We start from the raw sequence: 25,237 nt of genomic DNA, 5'->3' as shown, positions 1-25,237 counted from the left end.
CATGGCGGCGGCCGCGGCCTCACGGGCACGCCCCCAGCACGCGGGGCTGGGCCGGGGTCCCGCGAGGTTTCGGGGGCCTGCGGGAGCAGCCGCGTCGCTGTGGTGACGGGACGCGAGCCCTCCGCCGAGTCGGGGAAGACTCAGGTTCGAGCCCCGGCGCCGCACGGTGCCCCGGCGGGCTGCCGGTGAGGGGTGCAGGATCTCCCCCGGGGCCGGAGGGCCTCCAGAACTGTCGGCGAGGGACTACAGGACCATTCGGGGGCAGGAGAGCTTCCGGGCCCGTGGGTGAGGGGCTGCAGGAGCCCTCGGGTCAGCAGAGCACCTAGGCCCGTGGGTCAGGGGCTGTAGGTGCACCCCAGGTCGGGAAGACCCCCGCGACAGTCAGTGAGGGGCTGCAGGACCATTCTGGGGCAGGAGAACCGCCAGGCCCGTGGGTGAGGGGCTGCTGGGGACCCCCGGGCTGGAAAGACCCCCGGGACCATCGGTGAGGGGGCTGCAGGACCACACCAAGGTGAGAGGAGCCCCGAGCCCATCAATGCTGCCTTGAGGGGGCTGCCAGGCCCTGGAGGTTTGAGGTGAGGGGGCCGTGAGGGAATCCTGAGGGATTCACAAAGCTGAGGAGCGTATGGAGCCAGGTCCCCACGGCGTTTGGGATCCATGAGGGGACAGGCTGCCGGCCTTTGGCCCATGGTGTTACCATTAACTTAAAAAGGGAGTCAAAGAGAGCCAGGGATGTACTGGGAGCCGAGAGCAGCCTGGCACAACAAACCTTTCCTGGGAGCTGCAGCTGGGTGAAGCTTACAGAGATGGATAATTTTCACATTACATTTTTCCCAGTCCTCCCCCTGCACCTCGTGAGAGATTCGTCACTGCCAAAGCCCTGTGCTTTCAATGGTGTTTTGACAGCCAAGCCCTGAATAGCGCTTGCAACCAGCACTGCTGTGTCCTGCAGAGGTAGCTGGGAGAGGAATGGAGCAGTTTCATGTTTCTTTCCTCATTCTTTCTCCTGCAGAGCCATGGAGGTCCCTGCGGGGCTGAATGCTGGGAAGGAGCCCACTGCCACAGCTCTTCCCAGTGTGTCACAGCCAGTACCAGTAAACATCACAGTCATGAATGCACACGACCTGGTAAAGTTCTGAAAATATCTTAACTAATTTAATAAACAAGGGCAGAGCGAGTCTGTGTGCACAGGGATCCCCTGTGAGGGCAGGTGGGGGGTGATACGGCTAAAGGAAGGAGTGGTGAGAATATCAGAGGTTCAGCAATGCCACACTGAGGCTTCCTCCTCCCTGCTGAGGAGTTCACACAGAGGAAAAAGCTTGTGAGGGACATAAATAGGGGAACACACCTCCCCAGCTGCAGAGATACAGGGGTGAAATGTACCTCTCTGCCTCCTCTAAGTGTATGGAAATGGCAGGGGTTTTAAGCAGAACATAGCAAAAAAATGATCAGTGAGACAAAAACCTGTCAAAGGACACCTTGGGTGTAAAGCCAGATTTTCATCCCAGTTCCAGCTGTTTAAATCATATTGAAAGCAGTAGGGTGGCTCTGGTTCTAAAAAGGCAGTGAATCCAGTTCAAGGCTATGAGCTGGTGCCAATCAAACCACTACTGCTGTGATTTCCATGTGATGCACCCAGCTGTCCTTAAAGTCTTCCAGAGGAACTGGCATTTGGGAGGGAATGTGCAGGAGAAACTCAGCTCCTGCTGCAAGCAGAAAAAATGCAAATCCCTGCTTCTGCTCCAGCAGCAGACAGAAAAAGCAATCCAAAAGCACCTGCTTGAGGCTTTCACATTGTGGTATTGAAGTACCTCTTACACTGATGGATTCAGCAAACAGCAGCTTAGGTGAGGTATGAGGAGGATAAACAATGCTGGGAAGAAAAGACTCCTGGATTGATTGCATCTGGAATGTTGCTTTGTGGTTCTGATTGCTCCACCGTGAGACAGGGCTGTACAAAAGGGAGGAGGGGTTACAAAAGGGCAATAATCACAGCAACAATATGAAAAAAAATCCGGCTGTAAGAATGTGGAATCCACTTCTAGCTATAAGTGTGGAATCTGCTTAATTAGAGGCAATGTAGAGAAGGATGAGAGAGGAGTCTTGGATAATTAATGGTACAGGGAAAGGTTAATTGGATTCTTGTGTTTAGCCATTCATAGGATGTATGCTCAAGGAGACAGTGAGAAGGGCTGAAAATTAAAACCAAGTGAAAGAGATCTCTTTTTGTGTAAGAACCAGCATGGAACTAATTACCCCAGTGACAGGGAGAGAGGGAGCTGAGGGCGGGTTAGACATCCCTGTGGCTCAGCACTAAGGAAAAGCTGGGTTTGGGTACAATGGTCCTTGTGTTCAGCCACTTCTCTGTGGATTGAAAGCTAAACTGTGTTTCTGCTGCAGGGAGCCCTTTGGTCCCTGCTGCCCAGCACTTCCTCTGCTGTGGAGGTGCCCGATGCCACCCATGTAGGTCCCCACTGCCACCTGCTGTGCCCTCAGTGTCCCTCTCCAGCCCTGTTTATGCCCCTCTGTTTAGACATTTGAAATTCAAAGTAAAATATGAATCTCCTCATCTCTGATTACAGCAAGTGGTATGAAGGTGACGAATCAACAAATTGCAGAGCTCCCGAAGAGCTTGCTGGGGCCCTTCCCTTGATTTCACAGTATCATGGAAGCTTTTGGGTTGGAAAAGGCTTCTGAGACCATCAAGTGCGACCTTTAACCCAGCACTGCCAAGGACACCACTAAAGCATATTCCCAAGTGCCACATGCACGTGTCTTTTGAACACTTTCAGGGATGGGAACTCCCCCACTTCCCTGGGGAACCTGTGCCAGTGCCTGACTGCCCTTACAGTGAAGAAATTTTCCCAATATCCAACCTAAACCTCCCCTGACACAACTTGAGGCTGTTTTCTCTTGTCCATTTCACAGAATTCTGCATCAGGTGACATCCACAGGTGTCCTGTGAGCTCATCTCTATAGCTCAGGAGCTGCTTTCTTAGGAGACAGCAAAGGTCTCAAGCTTCCTGGAAACACAAAAATATCAGTGGAGTGTTTTGGGATTTGTTTTAGATGTGTCTTTCCTGAAGTGAAACCTGAACCTCTCTATCTCCTCTGCCACAGCTCCTGATAATCTTTGGGGCATCACAGCATGGTGAAACAGGAATCTTCCCTCCTAAAGACAGGGAATGGTGGGTTCTCAGTGTGGCCAAGCTCTGCTCCTCTTCCCCGTTCCTGTGGTGGAACAGACCCCTACAAGTGAGCCCTGTCCTGGTCACTGAGCTGAGCTGCTGCCAGAGGAGCTCTGATCCTGGAATGCTGCCACAGAGCCAGCTTCTCACTGAGCTCTTTTTTTGACAGAAAACTCCCAAAAGCAAGGTGCTGGTTACATTTGTGCGTGTGGAGTACAACGGAGCAGTCCTGGGAGACTCCTCCAAGACTGATGCCCTGCCAGATGGGACAGCAGAATACAACTTTAGCACCAGCTTTGAGTACAGCCCTGATGGGCCCAACTCCTTGGATGTCCTCGTGCAGAAACCACTGCTCTGTAAGTAGCTGGTGCCAGATCTCCCACCTTGGAGCTGGGTGCTGTTGCTGCAGAAGTCACTGGTTCAGGAATAGCACTTGAGCAGCAGTGGTGGGAGGCTCTTAGCACTTCTTGTCCATCTCTGCCAGCTGGAAGAATCCCCTTTCATGTTGGCCCATGCTCTTTTGGATTTGCTGTGCTTGTCAGCCTTGGGAGGTGAAGAGGAGCATGTGCCAGAGCTCACACAGACCCTCCCTGGTGCCTGACCTGCTGGTCCAAGGAATTCTGCCAGCTCCTCTCTTTTTATCTCCCTAGTGACAATGCTAGAAGTGGTGCCAAAGGAGAAGAAAAAACCAGAGAAAATCACTCCTCTTGGCCAAGCTGTGGTGGACCTTCTACCTCTGCTGCAAGGTACAACACTGAATTCCACAGCCTCCATGACCACTCCTTGCTCCCTGGCACTTTCTGATCTCTGCTTGTGGGCCCCTGACTACACTTTATCTCGTTTGGACAAAGTGACCTTCATAGCTCGGCAAAAGCTGTCAGGGGGGAGAAAGGGTAGCTCAGGATTCAGAATTAGGCTATGATTTTGTCTCATATAAGGTGTCCCTGCTCATGGCAGAGGGCTGGAACAAGATGATCTTAAAGGTCCCTTCCAACCCAAATAATTCCATGACTGATTCTTTGCAGAGGGTCTCACTTGAGGCTGTTCTCATTCCTGTTTCTTCCCAGGATTGCGTTCACTGAAGGTCTTTGCTCCTTTGTATGCAGTGCCTGCCTCCCCATCAGAGATGCTTCACCCCGAGGCCATGGTATGTGGAATTTGGAACTGTTCCTTCCCTCATTCAGCTCTCTGCTGCTTTTTAATGGGAGGGAGAACATGACTCAGCTGCCTGGCTCATCACGGATGTGGTACAGCCCTATATGTTACAGGCTTGGAGGCCTTTCTCGCTCTCTCTGACGTCTGTCCCTACTTCCCTCTGATAGGTGAGGTTGTGCTGGGAATTGTTAATGTGTGCAGTGTGTGCTACCCAATTGCTCTGCAAAAAATAACAAAGATGGAAAGCACAGTGCTAAAAACCCCACAGAAGGCAACGGCAGGGTCACCTGCCCAGCGTTATTAGCCTTCCTTTCTGCAGATAAAATGTCTGAGTCCATTATTGTACAAACTCTGACTGCCTTTCCTGCAAGGTCCTTTTTCATTCAGCAGGTTGCAAAGTACCCAGTGACTAAAACAGGGAATGAAGTATGAGTCTGGGAAAATGTGTTCAATTTTGCTGCTGAGCCTGCCTGCAGTGAGCACCGGGAGCGAACTGGAGGGGTGGATATCCCATTAACAGCTCTGTGTTTAAGAGGAGCTCACCGTGAGCAAGGGGGGGTCACTCATTAGGGAGGGTAGGTAATAAATGCTGACCAGCTGGTTTTCCCTCATACACCATCCATCCAGGGCTGGGACAGGTAATTAAAGGCTGCACACAGAGCATGGAGATAGGGCAGAGGCAAGGCTGTGGCTCTCTGAATCACCAGGGGAAAAGCATCATTTTCCACCCTTGATGTTCTTTGTGGCTCCTTTCATGAGACCCTGCCTCTTTTTCCACAGTTCATTTTATGAGACCCTTGGGGCATGTGCCATACCTCAGCCAGGCTGTGATTTAAACAAACAAATACCACAATTGAGCCAAATTGGTCCTGAAATTCCTTTCCTGTGCTGGGCTGTTTTCTTTTACATTGGAGATGAGGCACAAGATAACATTATATGTTCTGGCCTTGGGTTTCTGCTTGCTTCTCCCTAAGAGCAGGCAAGTTATAATTGTCTGTTTACTGGCTCAACTTTATCTTTGTCTCACAGGGTGGCCTTGAAGTGACAGTAAGCACCAAAGAGCTCCTGCTCTCTGCCACCCAGTTCTCAAGTGGGAACCTCCTGAGCATCACGCTGGAGGCAGCTTATTCTGTCCCTGCTGCCTTTATTGCTGACGCCCAACAAAACTACATGGCTTGCTTGCAAATGCCAGCAGCTGGCGAGGTGAGAATGGTCCAGGCAGTGACAGGGGGTTTGGCTGGGTTTGGCTTGTTCTCCCACCCCATGGAACAAGTGTCCAGGCACGTGGGGTGCACTGCTTCCGTGCTTGTGCACCAGCAGCCTTTATTGGAAGGGCTTAGAGTCTCTGTGGAGTGATGTGTTTCTTTAACACAAACAAAAGTCTGTTTGGAAAGATTTGGATTCAAACTGGCAGGGTTTTTTCCACGTGGCTCTTTATTTTTATTCCATTCTTTGTATGCGTGTGGTGGAGTGCATTTTCTAAGCCAGGCACCCTGTACTGTTGCTTTGCTTTGTTATCCCAGCTTGGAGCAGCTGGCTCTTGCTCCTGCTCCTGTTAGAAATGTAAATCTTTTGTTTCTCATGTCTCTCTAGAAAGAACTGCTATTGCTCTTCAAGAATGGCATCCCGAAGGCTGATGGTAATAAAGAACCATTGCCCCGGCCCAAACAGTGGCCCCTTGGCCCCATCCTGGCCCCTGGTGCTCTGAACATACCCGACTCCTTCATTGTTGGTGGGCCCTATGAGGATGAGGATGGAGACCTCACCAAAAGTGAGGTGAGGAAGGACTGGCAAGTTTGGAAGAGAACCAGGAGGGACTGAGAGACTTGACAGGAGAGGGAGGTGGGTGGTCACTGTGCACTGTCCAGCACAGAGGTGGTTCCCCTGGGACAGCAGACATGCTGACTCACTGCTGGAGACATCCCAAGGGAGAATGTGGCAGGTCTGGTCCCAGAGAACACCCACACTGAGCTGCTGGGCTGGGAGCTGTGTAATCTCCCGTGAGCCAGGCACTCAACTCTGATGGTGTCTGCAGGAAAGGCTGTTGGCCTCTCTGTGGGGCTGGCCTGGCTGTGGGCACTTGGACACCACTGTCTGACTCACATTCTCTCCTGGGGACACTTTTGGGGATGATGCAGGCTGTGGAGTTTGCTGTCCTGGCTTTAACTGCACCCTGTTTCTCACAGGACAGGGAATTCAGGATCCAGGCTGAGAGCACGAGGAGAGTCGTGTGGGACACGGAAAGGCGCTGCTTCCTGGATGCTGCTGCAGTGGCCGTGTAAGGCACCTGAGCCACCCACCCCACAACATGCTCAGAATGACCTGAGGCAAGGAGCTGCAGCATGCACGTGCTCTTGGACCACTTAGGGGTCAAACTGTGCCTCTGCCTCACCTCCCATGGCTGCTGTGGCTGTCTCTTGGCCACAGGTGTTCACCTGAGCAAGGGCACAGCTCTTGAAGTGCCTTGAACTGCTGGCAGCAGCTTTGTTCTGCTGTGCTGGGAGAAGATGAATTGGCTGGAGCTGCTGTCTCCGGGCCACAAATGCTCTCTCCTGCTGCCAGCAGCTGGGGCTGGTCCCTCCGTAGATTGAAGGAAGGGGCAGCAGTTACGGTGAGCAGACATGGAGTAGAGTGGCATGCACAGCTCTCCTCTGAGTTGCTAATTAAGTTTTTACTGAATCCCAAATAGGTTCAAACCTTTCACTCTATGTGGGCACTCTTCATTTGCTTTTTTATTGGATAAGTGTTGCCTTTAGCAGCTCCAGATATGCTCAAGATCAGGATGAGTGTTCCATTTATCTTTGAATCCTGCTATTTTCTGGCCTCAGCTGCATCATGGCTGTGCATTTCACAGCCAAATTACTCCTTGTGTGGGAATACTCACTTCTATCTTATTTGATTTTTCAAATTCTTTTCCCTACACATCCATCCACCTGCCTGCTGGTGTCAGAGTCACCAGCCACATTGAATGCACGCTCAGGATCCACTTGCTCTGTACAATTCAGGTTTTATATCAAAGTTAATCACATTCCTTCTTACTTATTTCTGAAGTAACCAGTGGAGAGAGAAAACCCAGTGTGTTGCTCTCACAGTTGTTTTAAAGCTGGCTGTGCCATAAATGTACACAGCAGTGGGTAGAGGAGAAAATGTACCCAGCCAGCCCCAAATCACAGTGTTCCCATGGCCTGAGGGTGTTTGCTGAGGGAATAGGGTGAAGCAAACCCAAGAGGAGCTGCTGGGGCACAAAGGAGGGTGGTGGGGCTCTGCAGCTGGGTTTGTGCATCTCCTCAGTGCATCCTGCATGTGCTTTGTGCCCAGCCTGCAGAAGCGCATTGCTGAGTGCCGCCTCTGGCCCGTGGAGCTCTGCAGGATGTCCCTGGCCTCAGCTGGCAAAGGGAAAAACAGCAAAATTGACAAGGTAAAAGTGGGCTCTGGCTTATGGAGCAGCATTGCATTATCAGGCATTTTCCTCTTGAGGCCTTTGTGATACCAAAATCAGCCTTGAAGCTGCCAAAGTGAGCCAGAGAGCAGTAGGCTTTGTGAAAAATCAGCTTTATAGAGCTGTTAAATAGATACAGGGTCATATTTTTTCCTTATAGCTCTCACTGATGGTTTGTGGTAGCTTACTGGAAAGGGGGCAGGGAGAGGGTGGCTTTTAAAATCACAGAATAGTTTGGATTGGAAGGAACCCCAGATTCCATCTTCTTCCAACCCCCTGCCACAGACAGGGACACTTTCTACTAGACCAGGTTGCTCAGAGGCTTGTCCAGCCTGGCTTTGAAGAGAATTAAAAGTAATTCACTGAGCTGATCTTTGGCCAGTGGGGTTTTGGAACAGCTTGAATAAGTTCATGCATTCTTTCTCAGTAGATAGGTTATGCTTTTGCATCTAAACCAGGGTGGTTTAACAGAGAAACAGCCCCTGAGTTCAGCTCCTGGCAGCTGGTTGTGTGAGAGCTCCTAATCTATCCCAGGGCAAAGCCATATAAGTTGGTGTAAATCCCTTTCAGCACTCACCAGTGCCAGGATTTTGCAACACTGATGATCCTTCTAGCCAGGCCTCCCACACCTCCTAAGCCACTTGGTTTCTGTCCAGCCTGAGATGCACAACTCTGGTAGGGTCACCTGGATTTCCAGTCACACAGCTGTATCTGAACAAGACCATCCTGAGGAACAGTAGAGTGCAGGAATTAGAGAGAAAAGCTGCCCCACGGGGATTGGGATACAATTAATATTCTACATATGGAATGACTCCAGTGTATTCATCCAGGTTGTCTCGGCCATGTGCCAGTGACAGAACCATGGGCTCATCAGGTGCATCAGTGTGGCCTCCTCTTAATGAGATTGGTGACCTTGTTCCCTTAAGGAGAATAACAGCCTGTTCAGGATCTCAGTCCCTTGCTCTGTGTTTCCAGGGAGATGAGGACAAGCAGATTGCCTTCCATGGCGTGGCATATGTCAACATGATGCATTTGCTGTGCCCTGGGGTGAAGCAGATCCGAGGGGCCTTCCGTGTCTTTAACTACCAGGACAGCGAGGTGTTGGCGAAGGTGAGAGCAGCAGGCTCTGCTCCAGCTCTGCAGCTGGGTTTGCACTGAGGGGTTGGGAGCAGGGACAGCGGACACAGGGGTGTTTGGGAGCAGGCAGTGTGGACACAGGGGTGTTTGGGAGCAGGCAGTGTGGACACAGGGGTGTTTGGGAGCAGGGACAGTGGACAGAGGGGTGTTTGGGAGCAGGGACAGTGGACAGAGGGGTGTTTGGGAGCAGGCAGAGTGGACAGAGGGGTGTTTGGGAGCAGGCAGTGTGGACAGAGGGGTGTTTGGGAGCAGGCAGAGTGGACAGAGGGTGTTTGGGAGCAGGGATAGTGGACAGAGGGTGTTTGGGAGCAGGCAGTGTGGACAGAGGGGTGTTTGGGAGCAGGCAGAGTGGACAGAGGGTGTTTGGGAGCAGGCAGAGTGGACAGAGGGTGTTTGGGAGCAGGCAGAGTGGACAGAGGGTGTTTGGGAGCAGGCAGTGTGGACAGAGGGTGTTTGGGAGCAGGGATAGTGGACAGAGGAGTGTTTGGGAGCAGGGATAGTGGACAGAGGGTGTTTGGGAGCAGGGATAGTGGACAGAGGAGTGTTTGGGAGCAGGGATAGTGGACAGAGGGTGTTTGGGAGCAGGCAGAATGGACACAAGGGTGTTTGGGAGCAGGGACAGTGGACAGAGGGGTGTTTGGGAGCAGGCAGAGTGGACAGAGGGGTGTTTGGGAGCAGGCAGACTGGACAGAGGGTGTTTGGGAGCAGGCAGAGTGGACACAGGGGTGTTTGGGAGCAGGCAGAGTGGACAGAGGGGTGTTTGGGAGCAGGGACAGTGGACAGAGGGTGTTTGGGAGCAGGCAGAGTGGACAGAGGGTGTTTGGGAGCAGGGACAGTGGACAGAGGGGTGTTTGGGAGCAGGCAGTGTGGACAGAGGGTGTTTGAGAGTAGGGAGGGTGGACAGTGTGCTAGTTGGAGCTGGATCTGAATCTTGAGTGTCCTTCTGGTGATGGAGAAAAGTAATGATACAAGCTTTTAGGTGTAGATTTCTCCAAGGCAGGGGATTTCTAGGGGAGAGTGAGCAGGTCTGGGGGCTGAGAGAGGCTTTGAATCTCACTCCACTCCCTCCTATGCAAGCCCCACTCTCACCAGTGTGGAACATGGGCAAGGGAACTGTGTTGCTGGGAAGAGCAAACAGTGGCTTTAAAAGGATCGCGTTACCCCCGGCAACCACCAAAAAAAGCTGTCACTGGAGCTCTTTCAGATCTAGCTCTCCGAGGTTTATTTGTCTTTGCATTTTTCCCTCTCTGTTACTGAGTGACAGTTACATCTCCATTTTCCCACAGCTTATCCCTCCTGAAACAGACCTGAGCTTGTTTCAGGAGGGCAGATGTACAGCCTGGTTTTACCACCCCTGTTCCCTCTGGGACTGTGATCCAGGTGCAGGGGCTGGGTGAATTCCAGCCCTTCTCCTGCTCCCTGCTCCCACTGGCTGCTGCAGAGCTGGGCTGGGCACGAGTGTGTCTGCTTCCCTGCCATGAATAATGACCCTTTGGCTTCATGGTGCTGCTTGTCCTGGGCCATTTATCTGTCACAAGTGAAGTCCTTCTCATTCCCCAGATGCTCTGAGTTGCCTCTTGGTCTAAGGAGTTTCCCTATAGCTGCTCCATCCTCTCCCCAAGATCCCCATAACTCTTGCTAGCCTGATTCCTGTAACCAGGATGTGTGGGTGGGAACAGCCTGTCTAGGTGGTCAAATGCTGTGTAAACACACAGTCTGACAAACCTGTTCCTTGCAATTCCCTGGCGTGTGTCAGGGAAGCTGCTCCACACCAGAAAGTGATCTGGGACCCAAGAGATGCTGTCAGGCAGGTGGGGACCCCAAAAAATATGTGGAGCAGGCCTAGTGAGAGTAGCCAGATTCATCCAGCAGCCCTCATCACCAGGCAAGTCCATAGGTGTGAGGCAGGTCTAGCATCCCACCAGGAATTCAGGATCACGGATCTGGGTTCCAGCATGTTCACCACATATCTCAGGCAAGGATCCTGGGCCAGTCCTCAGTGAAAACACAGCTCTTTAAAGAAGATGGAGAGAGTCTCATACTGAGTCTCATAGTCTAACCTGAGGCTTCACAGCTACACAGGATCAGAGCTGGCCTGGAGCACCAACAGGGGAACTCTAGGAGGAGAGAATGAGGTTACAGAACCTCTTAATGCATTTAAGACCTTGACAACGTGTTTTGTGATGAGAGAGGTTAAGGCAAATGAGTGAGGAAGCCTGCTTTGTCCCCTGATTCTCTCTGTTGCCTCTGTCTTTCAGACCAAGTTTCAGCAGAGTATTTTCCGGGATCTCAGGTCACAGCTCAGTCTGCCCAAGGAAGGGTTTGGGAGCCCCCCTGTTTCCAAATCTGCTCACAATAAGGTTTCAAAGGAAGAGAAAGATTCCAGTACAACGGTAAGGTCTAGGGAGGCACATGACACTGTGGCTGCTCTGTTTCTGTGTCACAGGGAGTTGGGACATGCAGGAGCCAGGGATGCCTGGTTGCCTCAGCCAGCTGAGAGATACTCATTATCCCAAACTCACAGAATCTCCTCAACATGAAGGGATCCACAAGGATCATTAGTCCAGCTCCTGGCACCCCACAATCAGACAGATCACCCCACACAAACACCCCAACAATCCCACCCTGTGCCTGACAGTGTTGTCCAAACACTTCTGGAGCTCTGGTAGCCTTGGAGCCCTGACAGTGCCAAACCATCTCTGGGGGAAGAATCTTTTCCTAATGTCCAGCCTAAACCAACCCTGCCACAGCTCCAACCACTCCCTCAGGTCCTGTCACTGGTCACAGCGAGCAGAGATTGGAGCTACTCCTTGTAAGGAAGCTGCAGCTTTCCCTTATGTGAAATCGTAGGATGTGCTGCCTGAACAGATGTACCATCTCACACCCTGAACTTGAAAAGGTTTGAGATTTATTGAGTCTGAAACAAGAGACATCTTTTCTTTTTCCTAATAGTTACTCAACCCATCCAAAATCCAGTTGTCAGATGGCACTGGAGAATCTGAAAAAGTCACAAGTCTCAGCCTTGAAGGACAGGTAATTATGTCTCTCCAAAGAGAAGGAGAGACTGTAGAGCATCACTCTGCTGGTGTCTCACACCTTTCATACAATTAAATTCCTCAAGGGATGTTTTACGTAGATGCTGTCCCAAAGTTCTTCCAGTGACGTCCACCTGGAGAGCAGGCTGGCACTGGGTTAGAAGGTCTCTGTAAATTGTCAGGCATTTATTTAAATTATCCCTTCATATTTTGGCTTCTTCCTCTGGAATGCACATTCATTCTGCAGGCAGATTGATTATCTGGGCTCTCTCCTTTTCCCTAGCCTGATTTCTCGAGCTGGGTTTTGCTGCTGTAACTCATTCTGAGGGTGGGTTATAAAACAAGCTGGATCTCTGCAGTTTGGAGATGTGTGGCTGTGTGCTCAGTATTTCACTGTGCCAGCACTGGCCGCAGACAGCACGACACAGGGAGCAATGTTTATCTCCACAGCAATACAGCGAGGCAGGAACATTCCTGGTGATGGAGATAAAGCTGGACAGGCCCTTGGTCCCAAAGCGGCTGCGGGAGGAGCTCGTCCGGCGGTGCGTAAGGATGGGCTGTGGGGCTGACAGCTCCTCTCTGCAGGCTGGAGGGAGGCTTGTACAGCAAACCCCCCTTGGAATACTCCATAAAGAGGGCCTGAGACAAAGCCCACAGGAATCAGGGGGAGGATTTGGCCAGACTGCTTTAGACGTGGCATCTGGTGTGTTGGGAAAGCACTTGTTCATCCCAGCTGGCATCTCCCTGCCATTCCTCTCAAAACAAGAGACACCAGAGCAGCACAACAGTGTCTGTGTTCCTGTCTGGGCTTTGTTTCCCTCTAATCCCCATGTGCTTGCCTCTCGCATGTGATGTTTGTTCAGTGGCTTGGTCAGTTCTGGCCACCACTGTGGACTGGCCTGGGTAGTGCTGCTGTTGCTTCACCACAGCATTCTCTCATTTTTAGCTTTCCAGAAGTTTTCTCACAATGAAACCCATTCCTTAGCTTTTATGTTAGTTTTCGTGTCATTCTGCTGCAGAGCTGCTCTTTTATCTCTGCTGCTTTGAGACTTCCAGTTCCTGTCCAGTGGCAGCCCTGCTGTGCTGTGGGTTAGAAAGGCATAAAACATCTAGTTTATGGAATAAAAAAAATAGAAAATACATCAAATTAATAAGATGTAAGAGGTGCAGGTTTATGTCTCTCTCAAACAGAAATATCATCCATTAATTGAAAGTATGTGTGCTGTCTTCACTGCTCCCTGCTGTCTTCCAGGAGGAACAGGGTGAAGAAGGTGAACCCCTCCTAGAACAGACCTTTTCCTGGCCTATTTTATACCTTTCTGCTCTTCTGCAATGTGTGTGGATTCAGTGTAATTCCTCCTTGTTCACCTGCTTGTGTGCACCTGAATGAGGCCTGTGGCACCTTGGCTTGGTGGGATGGATCATGTCGTGAGGACTGAGGGTGTCCTGGTGTCCAGCAAGCAGGAAATGTTGAAAAAGAATTAAATTAATTAAGGCTGGTTTGGCACCAGGGATTTTAATTACAGAATCCCAAAAAGATTCCGTTTGCAAGGGACCCCTGAAGGTCACCTAGTCCAACGTTGATGTCCCAGCAGGGCTCCCCAGAGCACAATTCTCTGTGTCCAGATGGGTTTTGGATATATCCAGGGAAGGAGACTCCACAGAGAGTCCTGCTCCAGTGCTCAGCCAGCCTCACCTTAATAAAACCTTAGTTAAAAATATGCTAATCCTAGTAAAAGGTCATTGTAACTCCAGCAGAGGCACAGGCAGGGCTGGGTGGTGTCTGGGGGTCTGAGGTTGGTGTCTGGGGTCAGTGTGTGGCCAGGGGATGAGGTGCCACAGCCTCAGGGTGATGTTGGAACTGATGGACCGGGTGGTCTGGGCTGTTTAGTGACCAAATCCTGCAGAGCTTTCCTCAGGTTCCTTCCTTACACCTGTTCTGCAGAACCAGGAGCTCCAAGATACAGCTCTGCTGCTCCAGGAGAGCACTTTGGGTTAGCAGTAGTGTTAACCCTGCCATGACAAGCCACAACCATCAGTTGTAGGGACCTGCTCACTCTTGGTCTGACACTTCAGGTTTCCTCCCAGGTGCCTGTGAGGCTCTCATGGCCACAATGGCAGGGTGGAGCCCTCACACTACACAAGCCAACATCCCTGGCAGCACATCTGCTGATCTGTCCTCTGCTCTCACTGACAGGGTCAAGGAGCTGATCCCTGCCCGCCCTGCACTGCCCACCCGGACTGAAGGAGCCAGGAAGGTACGTGTGAGAGCCTGTGGCCTTGCCTCCATCCACCACCCCAGCCTGCCCTCATCCCTCTCACACACCAGTCTTCATTGTCTGCCCACAGCAACAGGGGGAGGAGGTTTGAAGAGGACAAGGGTGCAGGGTCACAAAGGTGAAGGTTCTAGAAGGGAATAGGGTGATATGAGGAGCGGTGAGATCACTTGGAATGTTCAGCCTGGAGAAGAGAGACTGAGAGTAGAGCTCATTGGGGACTGCAGCTTCAGTCTCTGCTGTCTGTGACCAGTGACAGGACCCAAGGGAACAGCTGGAGCTGTGTCAGGGGAGGTTTTAATGGATATTAGGAAAAGAGTACTGGCACTGCCCAGGCTCCCCAGGGAGTGGGCACAGCCCCGAGGCTGCCAGAGCTCCAGGAGTGTTCGGACAGCACTGCCAGGGATGCACAGGGTGGGGTTGTTGGGGTGTCTGAGTAGGGCCAGGAATTGGACTCGATCCTTGTGGATCCCTTCCAATTCAACATATTCTATGAAATACACAGAAAAGGAAACTTCTGTATGTGTTACCTGTACAGCAGTGTGCCTTGGGAACCCGTTCATCACTCGTATTCACATCCCATTCAAGGGGAAGTGATGAAGAGATGGAGCAAAGGGAGGGAAGGCAGCCATGGGGGGATGTTTGGAAGGAAATGGGATGCTGGGAAAAGAAGCTACCAGAACTTTACATATACATCTTGGGCAGTCCCAACAGTTTCTTGTCTCAGACCAGCCCCTGTGCTTCATCAGACTCAGACAAACCTGAACAGATTTGGGCCTGACCTTTGTCAGGTCACTAAGAATTTTTGAGGATCAAGATTATGGAGATTACAGGTTCTGCTGAAGAGGGCCAGCCATGGATTTCAAGGCTCCCAGTAAATGAGATATATTTTACTCACAGCCAATTATATTGCTGTAGGAGAGATAGCAGTGACTGGAATACTAGGTTGTGATGGAAAATCCTAGCAGGAAGGAGTTCTTTTATGTTTACCTGCAGATATTTTCTCAGCCCTCAGGCGTGGACAGGAAAGGATGTGTGACAGACTAATTGAGACTTGAGTCAGGTGGAGTTAATGGGAGGCGTGGGCTGTGGCAAATCAAATACATATCAAGGTTGATTGCATAAGTGGCTTGTGAAATTTATGTACTTCTTTCCTAGGCAGTGGAAGATTATCACAAACGTATCACCAGCATTGCTGTTGCCATCCTGAGGGAATACCATGAGCTTTTTGGGAAGCAGTTGCCTGACCAGGGAGCCATAGACCATAAAACCCTGGAGGAACAAAAGCGTCAGCTTGACTACGAGCTCAATACCTCTGGGAAATATTTTGCTTTTAAGGAACAGCTTAAGGTGAAGGCTCCTTTGTGCTTTTTGCTTTCCTACTTGTCTTGTCCTGACAGTTTCTCAGTGAGGAACTGCTGCTCCATGGTGGTAACTCAGGATGAGGTTGTGGTGCTCCAGAATCCTTTCCTGCCACCTGGAGCTATTGCAGTGGGCACTGAGGGGACAGGATTACCCTCTAATGGAGCAGGCACCAAGCTGCTTTGGTCTCACACCCATAGAACACTTCCTATCTGTGGGAGCTACTCACATCCATTTGCCCCATGCTCATAACCTGAGAAAGGCAAAGCTGGCTGATCTCACATTCCCAGTCTGCCCTGGCAGGGAGAGGAGGTTCCATCCTCTCAGCTGCTCAGCCTCAGCCACACTCTTCCTGGAGACCCCCTCTCTGTCCTGAGGAGATGAGCCATCCACATGCTGTCCCTAAAGGCTGTGTCAGGAAGGTGGGAAAGGAAATCCCCTTGCTTGTCTTTTTTTTTGCTTTTATCAGTGGTGGGCTGGATTTATTTCTCAGAACTAAGCTGGAGCTTTGGGCTCTGTCTGTCTGATTACAGAGCTGGTGGGCAGCATGGGAGGGAACCTGTCTTATCTAGTGTCCCTTGTCCCCACAGTATTCTGTGGTGAAGATTGTGAGGGAGAAATACCTGAAGACCACGGCGTTTGAGACCAAGGAGCAGCTCCAGGCATTCCTCAGTGAGCTCTTTGTGTACCTCGTGGACAACATGCACATTGCCCTGAACAAGGTAGGGGGAAATGGGGGTGACTGGGGCCATGGCTGCACTGTGGCTCCAGGGCAGGTGAAGGACTTTTGCCTTCAAGACAGAAGCAGGCTCATGCTTCTGTCTGCTGGAGTTGCCACATGTGGCCCATGAGCCACACTCGAGGCAGGGATCCAGTGCCTTTGTATCCCACTTCTCAAAGCCCTGATGGTGGGATAGGTGTGAGATGCCACTGGTAAAGCTGCTGTAGCTGGCACATGGTGAGGGTGGCAGGGCAGAGCAGGAGCTGGGATCACCAGTGAGTGGCCCCACTGAATTTTGTTATCACCTTGATCTAGGGAATGCTGTGAATAGTTATAGAATCACAGACAGGTTTGGGTTGGGAGGCACCTTAAAGCCCATCTCATTCTACCCCCTGCCATGGGCAGAGACACCTTCCACTACCCCAGGCTGCTCCAAGCCCCATCCAGCCTGGCCTTGGACACTTCCAGGGATCCAGGGGCAGCCACAGCTTCTCTGGGCAACCTGTTCCAGTGCCTCCCCACCCTCACAGGGAAGAATTCCTTTCCAATATCTAACCCTGCCCTCTGGCAGTGGGAAGCCCTTCCCCCTCCTCTTATCACTCCATGTCCTTGTGAAAATTGGTATTGCCCTGTGCCTGTGTGGCAGAAGTACCTGGGAATGACAGGAATATGTCCCACCACAGAGCAGCTTGTCCTTCCCAGTGTCCAGCCTCAGCCATACTGGTCTGTACTGGGTGCAGTGCTGGTGTGGGACCTGCTGCCATGCTGGGATCACACAAACCCCTCTTCCCTTCCCAGGGCTAACTCTGTCTCCTGCCCTACCAGCTCCTGTCTGAGGAAGATGTTTCTCCTGCCCCTCCATCCTGCACGACCAGGGAGCAACTCCTGCTTTTTGCTCGTGAAGCTGAAGCCAACAAGGACTTCAAGCTGGCCTCTCTCTTCTATGAGCAGGTAAGGGAGCCCCAGTTCCTTCTTGCCATCACCTGTGTGGGCTGGCACAGCACGGCATCACAGTGGGGCCACGGCTCACACCTCAGGACTGTGGTGCAGGGAGGAAGGAGCTGAGCTCACCAGGGTACTCAGGGTGAATGGGAGGGATTTCCCAGGGAGATGCTGCTCTCTGCAGGATGTGAGACTGTCCCTGGCCAGGTCACAGAGGACTCCAGCCTCGAGGCCAGGGGAAATGGGATGTGTTGGGTCAGTTCTGAAGACACTGGGCCCTAGGAGGCATCAGCTGGGGCTGGAGGACATGTGTTAGGTGGAGAAGCCTCAAAGGAAGTGGGCTTCCAGCAAAATCCCATATGGGGGACACCCTTGCATGTGATAGACAAGGGCTTTATTCCTTTATTCCAAGGGCTCAGCTGGGCTGGGGTGGCCAGGGAAGCCGTGGTCATTCCAGAACTGCCTCCCCAGTCCATGGCATGTGCCGAGCCTGACTCCAGATATGATCTTTGTTGTCCAGAGAATAGCTCGGGACCAGCGCAGCATCCAGTCCTGGCTGGACTATGGAGCCTTCTGCCTCCTGCATGAGGATGACACCAAAGCCAAGGAATGCTTCCAGCAGGCCCTTTGTCTGGACTCCAACCACATCCAAAGGTGCTGAGTGCTCCTGCTGGGTGGGTGGGGAGGGTGTGGAGTGTATCCCCCACACCACTGCCAGGGCTGCAAGGCTGACTGCTCTGCCCCTGCCCCAGCTTGCTGCTCTGTGGGATTGTGGCTGTCAAGCTGCAGCACTATGAAGAGGCAGAGATTTTCTTTGAGGATGCCCGCTGCTTGGAGCCATCCAACATCGTAGCCTGGACCCTCTCAGGTACAAAACCAAGCTAGTCTGGTGCTCAAGGTATTCCTGTAGAGCCAAGCACCGTTCCTGCCCCAAATCTTCTTCTTCCTGCTCCAAGCTGAGAGCTAAGGGAAGGATTTTGCTTCCTTTGGGTGTCTGCTGATGCTGCTCTGGCTCTCCCACAGGTTTGTTATATGAGATGAAGAATAGTTACATCCAGGCAGAAAGGAGCTTCCGTGAGGCTAACAAACTCCTGCGAGCACAGCTTGAGAAGGAGAGCAGACTCCTTGAGGCTGCTGAGGGAGAAGGGAAAGAGCCCAGTTCTCCCAGCACAGACACAGGTAACAGGCAAACCCAGGAGGTGCCCTGACACCAGCAAGGAGGGGCTTGGAGCTGTCTGGTGAACAGTGGAAGGAGAGGAGAGGGTTTAAGAGGAGAAGTACAAAGGTAGATGTGCACTGTGAGCTAGAACAGAATTCCATGGAAGCTGTCACTGTGAGTTTCCAACACAGCTTGGAAAGCTCTGCCTCACAAATCCAAAGGACAAACCTGCTGCCTGGCAGTGACCCTGAGGCCAAGGCTTTCTTTGGAGCCCCTCTGAGTCCAGCCTGAGCTGAGTTCCAAATATTTGGCCAGGCTGCAGGAAATGCTGACTGGCTTTATTTGTAACGTTATCACCACTCATGCACAGTGCCTCAGGCAGGCAGGCTCGTGACACATGCGGGTTTTTGTCCCTTCTGATTATGAGGAAAGGGATATTCATAGACTCATGGCATGACTAAGGCTGGAAAGGACCTCCAAGATCATCGAGTCCAGTTGTTAACCCAGCACTGCTGTGTTCATCACTAGCCCATGTCCCCAGCTGTCACATCCACATGGCTTTTGAACACTTCTAGGGATGGGGACTCCACCTCTGCCCTGGGCAGCCTATTCCAATGCCTGACCACCTTTTCTGTGAATAAATGTTTTGCTATTATTGAATGTAGACACCTCTGGTGCAACTTAAGGCTGTTTCCTCTCATCCTGCCTCATTTATATTTGTTTCTGGCTTCACATGGTAAACTTGTGCTCATATCCCCAGCCCCAGGTATTGCCTCCTGCAAAGAAATTTCTTTCCAGCTTTGAAAACTTGATAGATCTTTTATATTTTCTCTCTCTCTCTCTCTCTCTCTTTTTTTTTTTTTTTTTTTTTTTTTTTTTTTTTTTTTTTTTTTAATCATGTTCTTAATTGGGAATTTTATGGCTTTCCACCTAATGGTTGGGGGGGTTCTTTCCAGAGAAGATTCCAGATGGCTCAGCTGACAAACCACCAGCGGTCGTGGAGAGTGCTACAGCACTGCAGGAAGCCCCAAAAGGTTTGGGAATGGGAGAGCTGGGAGATGGTCCTGTGGGAATGGTGGGACTAATGTGGGAGCAATGAGCCATGGCCCCCATTATGCCAAGGCCTGTTGTCTCTCCTGAGCCAGGCAATCTGCAGGCAAAGCAGGTTCACCCCGATTTTCAGAGCAGCACATCTCAGGATGTACAGCCAGCAGGTGAATGCAGCTCTCTTCCTCATGTCACTGCACCCTGCGCCTTCCTTTTCTTCCTCCTGAGATGCCAGCTCCTAAAGTGTCCCTGGGGATCTCCTCTGCTTTTGTGGTGGGGGATCTGCCTCCTCCACAGCCCCAGTGGAAATGGCAGTGCTGGGTGCCTCAGGGCCCCCTGGTTGGTTTGGAGAGGCAGGAGTCTCACTGTAGTTGTCTCTGACAAGCATAATTCAAAAATTTCCACCTTTTTTCCTCTGGTTTTGGACTGGAAAATTAGTGGGTGAAGAGCATAATTTCTTTTCAGATCTCCTACAAAACTTAAGCCCTTCAGAAAGAAATGCTGAGTTAATCTCTGCTTCAGCCTCCCCTGCCACCTCCTGGGTTTTGCTCCATGTTGCAGGGATTTTTCTGTCCCCATTGGGATGTCAGATCCTGCTTTGGCTCCAGAAATAAAACCCCCACTTTGGGACTGACAGAGACACACTTACACATTTTCTTGCCACATGTCTTGTTCCAGGACCTCAGCCACCTCCCTGCACAATCTTCATGAAGACAGTGGAATTCCTGATGAAAGTCAATGCTGTCGGGGTCAGTTTAACAGGGAGTGGAGGGGTGGGAAGGGAGGTTGGTTTATTCCCAAAGAGCTCCAGCCAGCCCCGTTCTTGGCCTCAGGGAATGAGCCATGGCTACTCCAGAGGCCGAGCACAAGAGGGAGCAAAGCCACCACTGCCCAGAGATGCAAAGTGTGGCCAGGCAGAGTATTGAGCCCACAATGCTGGCTGTGGACACCCAGCCCAGCACTGCCTGCTGCAGAGGGAACAGCCAGCTCAGAAATGGTACAGGATGTTCTTCTCTGTGCATTCAGAGATGGGATCCATTGTTGTGATACTTCCAAGATGTCTGAACTCCTTTGATTCAGACACTTGTATACGTTGGAGTGATTTTTGTATCAACTGTGGAATGTGCCTGTCTCACCAAGTCATCTCTGGGACCTCTCTGATTGCCACGTTGTGCTGCCTGCCTAAATTTGACAGAAAGAGTTGCTTAAAGCAAAACACAATGAATGGAATCCTGGAATGGTTTGGTTTGGAAGGGAACTGGAAGTTCATCTCATTTCGACCCCCTGCTATGGGCAGAGATACCTTCCACTAGCCCAGGAACACCTCCCGCTAGACCAACATTCAAAAGAGGGGAGAAAGAAATTTCCTCTGTGTTTTCTGTTTGTGGAAGTCAGAGATGTGTCAGTCAGCTCTCCTGCCCTGTCCTGCTGGGTGTCCGTGGTGTCCCTGCTCCCCTAATCACCACCTGTGCCATTCCTCCCCAGTTTGTTCACAAGGCACTGGCCCACGAGCTGCTGAGCCTTCAGGGAGGCCCCACCTGTGCCTACCACCTGGCCATGGCCTGGACCTACCTGCTGCGGGAAGACTTCCCCAGATGTGAGGAATGTCTGTGCGAGGCCATTCAGATCGACCCCACGGTAATTCCCATGCAGTCCCAGTGTGTGAGAACCCTGAGCCCCTGCTTCATTTCCACTTTATTCACTTGCTCCAGTGCTAGTCCAGAGCATCTCAGTGGGAGGGCAGTCACACCAGGCTGTGGCTGCAGCACTGCTCTCTTTGTTATCCCATTGTCACAGCCTCCTGTCACTCCCTGCACAGGCAGGCAGCATCTCAGAGCCTGTCTCTGCCTTTCCCTCTGCAGCATCTGCCTTTCTTTTCTCTCTGAATAGGTATATCCTGATCCTCTCTCCCTGGCTGGGGGAGTCGGGTTCTGTTTCATGACAAACAAAGTTGCTATTGAGTTCTCTGGTGGCTTTGGGGAGGCAGGTTGAAAGGAAGGTGGGGGAAGATGATACCTGGGAATGTTGTGTGCAGGCAGGACACTGAGCAGAGAGCTGGAGGGGGATCCCATTACTGGCATCCTACAGGCAGCCTACTGATCTTAAGTCTTTCCATAAACCCTGCCCGGATATCAGAGAATCATGGAATTGTTTAGGTTGGAAAAACCCTCTAAGATCAGCAAAACAAACCATTTCCCAGCACCACGGTGTTCACAATTAAACATTCTCCCCAACTGCCACACCCACAAAGCTTTTAAATCCTTCCAGGGATGGTGACTCCACCACTGCCCTGGGCAGCTGTGCCAGTGCTGACCAGTCTTTCAGTGAAGAAATTTTCCCAATACCCAGTGTGAACCTGTCTTGGCACAACTTGAGGCTGTTTCCCCTTGTCCTGTCCCTGTTCCCTGGGAGCAGAGCCTGACCTGCGCCTGGCTGCCCCCTCCTCTCAGGGAGCTGTGCAGAGCCAGAAGGGCCCCCCTGAGCCTCCTTTTCTCCAGGCTGAGCCCCTTTGCCAGCTCCCTCAGCTGCTCCTGGTGCTCTAGCCCCTTCCCCAGCCCCTTCCCTTCCCTGCACCTGTTGCATCCCCTCAGTGTCCCCCACAATTGAGGGGCCCACAGCTGGGCACAGCCCTGGAGCTGTGGCCTCACCAGTGCCCAGCACAGAGCCACAAGCACTGCCCTGCTCCTGCTCACACCACTGCAGACACAGGCCAGGGCCATTGGCCTGCTTGCCCACCTGGGCACACCTGGCCCTGCTTCAGCCACTGCCAACCAGCACCCCTAGGTCCTTCCTTTCCCACCAGGCAGCCTCTGGCTATCCCCAGCCTGGAGCACTGCTATCACAAGGGAGTTCTTGTGATAATACAATTAAACACTGGTCAGCTCCTCCTTTCTGCTGCTTGCAGTGTGCCAGGCCCCTTCTCAAGGTGTTTCTCCCATCCATGTCTCACTCCTGGTTTTTGGTGCACAGAATCCAAATGTCTGGGCTCAGAAAGGCCACCTGTGCTACCTGCAGAAGGACTTTGACAATGCCAAGGAGTGCTACGAGCAGGTCATCAGCTTTGTGGAGGATGCTGCAGATATTCACTTTGTCTACCTGCGCCTGGGCTCCATCTACCTGGAGGAAAAAGAGGTGAGGAGCCAGCAGGGCTGTGCAGGGGGAGTCAGCACAAAACAAATCACTCCTCCAGCAGCCGTGGGGACAGTGGGTGTCTGAGCCCCATGGAAGCAGGGCGTTTGGCAAAGCCCTGTCTGTGGAGCAATGTGGTGATGCAGGGGGATGTGTCTGTCTCTCTCCTGGCAGTACGGCCGGGCCAAGCAGATCTACCTGCTCGCCTGTGACAACTCTGCCACCTGTCTCACCTGGCTGGGCGTGGGCATCGCTTGCTACAGGGTGAGTGCAGCTGCTTTCAAATCCTCTGAGTATCAGTTGGTGGCACAGGACACAGGGCTGGCTTTTGCAGGATCCCCTGGTTTAAAGCAACTCTTGGCTGCCTGTGAGCCAGTGCTGCCAAAGGCCATTGTGTCCTGTGTGCTGGGACAGCTCCAGTGTGGCACCTGGACAGTGTCACCTTCAGCCCCTGCTCTGGGAACAGCCATCCTTCCCCTCATCCCAGCTCCTGCCAGCACCTCCTTCCCCAGTCTGGGCTCTGCTCCGAGTTCCTGCCTGCACATGACCTGCATGTCACCACCAAGGGATGGTGATGAAGAATGGGATGTCAGCGGGGAGGAATCTCGGTGCTTTCCGTGTCCCAGGGAATCCAGCACTTCTGAAGGGCTGCCAAGGACACCCAGCCACCAGCAGTGCAGTATCTCACCAAGGAACATATTGCTAGGTTCCTCCAAGGGAGTTTGGCTGAGGAGGCAATCAGGGAAGGATTTTGAACTCCTGTTTCCCCTTGGCCAAATGATTACCTCCTGGGAAGCTGTGGAATCAGCTCGAGGAGCTACTCCTGCCTGCCCAGAGCTGCTGCACAGCAGGAATAGGGAGCAGGAACACAGCCATGTTTCCTCATGGAGCTGGATCACTCAGTTCCTAGAGGTGGAGGGGTTTGTCCTGCTTTCCTTACAGCTGGAGGCTAATTTCGAAATGGTGTGCGATCCCACGGGGGTCAGCAGTGGGAAGCTCCTGCTCCCGACTAGACATCTGGATGCTCTGGCACTGAGGATAACTCCTTGTCTGTGCCCCAAATCCTTTCCCCCACATTTCTCTCAGGGAAGCAAGCCCTCCTAGGAACACACTGATTTCTTCTGCTGTCAGAGCAATGCCTGTTGAGTTGGGAAGCCCTTTCTGCCTGCTCTCTGTCATTTGTCCATGCCTCTCCTTCTCTCCCTCAAGCTGAAGGAGATGCTGGAAGCAGAAGATGCTCTCTCTGAAGCCAATGCCCTAGATAACACCAACGCTGAAGTGTGGGCATATCTCACCCTCATCTGCCTGCAGGTGAGTGCCCAGCCCCTGCCAGCCTGAGGGGTGGGGGTTTATGTGGGGGTTTATCGGGCTGGGGGGGTTGGCATCTGCTCATGAACCTGAAGAGCTGGTGTAGAGCTCCGTGATAAAAGGTCTTGGGGCTGTGCTTAGGGAAAGCTCGTGCTTGGATGTGCATGTCGTGCATGTCCTCCCTGCTGAGCTTCTTACAAATGTCATTTCATCCCATGGCTTTCCTGGGGTGCTGGCCACTGCTGAGGGGCCCAAAATCCGGGGCTCAGCATTGGGTCCCTTCATAACACGGCAGACATTGAGGGGCTGGATCATGTCCAGAGAAGAGAACAGAGCTGGGGAAGGCGCTGGAGCACCAGAAGGGGCTGAGAGAGCTGGAAAGGGGCTCAGCCTGGAGAAAAGGAGGCTCAGGGGGGATCTTCTGGCTCTGCACAACTCCCTGAGAGGAGGGGTCAGCCGGGGGTGGGTCGGGCTCTGCTCCCAGGGAACAGGGACAGGACAAGGGGAAACAGCCTCAAGTTGTGCTGGGGCGAGGTTTAGGTTGGATATTGGGAAAATTTCTTCATGGAAAAGGTGGTCAGGCAGTGGCAGAGCTGCCCAGGACAATGGTGGGATCCCCATCCCTGGAGGGATTTAAAAGCCGTGTGGATGTGGCACTTGGGGACGTGGGTCAGTGCTGAGGGAATGGGTGGATTTGATGGTCTCAGGGGTCTCTTCCTGCCTAACCCAGCCCACGGTTTGCTCCCTGCTACTGTGTGTCGCAGGGCGGGCGGCAGCTGGAGGCAGAGCAGTGCTACAAATACTCCGTCAAGGTTCGTGTCCGTGCGCTGCGGGGCGGGCGGGGCTGGAGGCAGCACCAACCTCTCCCCCTGCTCCCTTCCAGGCTGGGTGTGCGGCGCTGCCGCGGGATGGTCCCGGTCCCGCCGGTGTCGCGGCCCCTGATCTCCCGGTCAGCCCGGCCCTGAGCCCGTCCCCTTCCCCGCAGCTCGGCCTGCAGAACGACGCGCTGCTGCAGGAGATCCGCGCCGCCCAGCACCGCCTCGGCTTCGGCGACCCTTCGCTCTGAGCCCCCGGGCACATAAAGTCACCTCGCCCCGAGCACTCGGGCCCGCCTCTGTCGCCATCGTGTCGCGATCGCGTCGCGACCGCGGGGAGGGGCAGGGGGTGCGGTCAGAGCCTGGGGGCGGGGTTAGAGGCGGGGCATGATCACGTGCAGGCGGTAGCGCGCCTCTGATTGGCTGCGGCCGCGCGGGACGGTTGAGCCGGCGGCGCGCGCCATGGCGGCAGGTGGGGGTGGCGCGGGGGGACCGGGGGCGACAGCGGGGACCGGAGGGGGGAC

The 25,237-nt window shown here is 52.7% G+C and overlaps 1 protein-coding gene across 17 annotated transcripts; it reads left to right on the top strand.

The window, feature by feature from the left end:
- The first annotated feature begins 5 nt into the window (after positions 1 to 5).
- Positions 6 to 25,119, top strand: CFAP70 (cilia and flagella associated protein 70). 17 transcript variants are annotated; one of them, XM_063414252.1, is made up of 30 exons: positions 6 to 144; positions 1,013 to 1,127; positions 3,121 to 3,255; positions 3,358 to 3,544; positions 3,839 to 3,934; positions 4,256 to 4,335; positions 5,373 to 5,546; positions 5,937 to 6,119; positions 6,530 to 6,621; positions 7,662 to 7,761; positions 8,758 to 8,892; positions 11,178 to 11,312; positions 11,872 to 11,952; positions 12,405 to 12,496; positions 14,152 to 14,212; positions 15,389 to 15,580; positions 16,183 to 16,314; positions 17,139 to 17,264; positions 17,776 to 17,909; positions 18,008 to 18,123; positions 18,279 to 18,434; positions 19,371 to 19,448; positions 19,560 to 19,628; positions 20,140 to 20,210; positions 20,947 to 21,099; positions 22,432 to 22,593; positions 22,765 to 22,854; positions 23,800 to 23,901; positions 24,629 to 24,710; positions 24,884 to 25,119. In XM_063414252.1, exons 2-30 carry the CDS (start codon positions 1,017 to 1,019, stop codon positions 25,102 to 25,104), a joined length of 3,546 nt encoding a protein of 1,181 aa, XP_063270322.1. In that variant the 5' UTR covers positions 6 to 144; positions 1,013 to 1,016; the 3' UTR covers positions 25,105 to 25,119. The 17 variants fall into 17 exon arrangements, with proteins under 17 accessions (XP_063270322.1, XP_063270330.1, XP_063270323.1 ...); XM_063414253.1 differs by having other exon boundaries at positions 66 to 185; XM_063414250.1 differs by having other exon boundaries at positions 115 to 285.
- Positions 25,120 to 25,237: the final 118 nt, after the last annotated feature.

This window comes from Prinia subflava, chromosome 17 (assembly GCF_021018805.1).
Source record: "Prinia subflava isolate CZ2003 ecotype Zambia chromosome 17, Cam_Psub_1.2, whole genome shotgun sequence".
Classification (NCBI taxonomy): domain Eukaryota; kingdom Metazoa; phylum Chordata; class Aves; order Passeriformes; family Cisticolidae; genus Prinia; species Prinia subflava.
This window is presented reverse-complemented; position numbering and strand designations above follow the sequence as displayed.

What these genes read in the sequence shown, in the direction of transcription:
- CFAP70 (XM_063414252.1), top strand. Translation starts at nt 1,017, where the DNA reads ATGGAGGTCCCTGCGGGGCTGAATGCTGGGAAGGAGCCCACTGCCACA. An exon ending in CGTGCAGAAACCACTGCTCT is followed by an intron (nt 3,545 to 3,838) that starts GTAAGTAGCTGG and finishes TTATCTCCCTAG; the next exon opens with TGACAATGCTAGAAGTGGTG. An exon ending in TGCACATTGCCCTGAACAAG is followed by an intron (nt 16,315 to 17,138) that starts GTAGGGGGAAAT and finishes CTGCCCTACCAG; the next exon opens with CTCCTGTCTGAGGAAGATGT.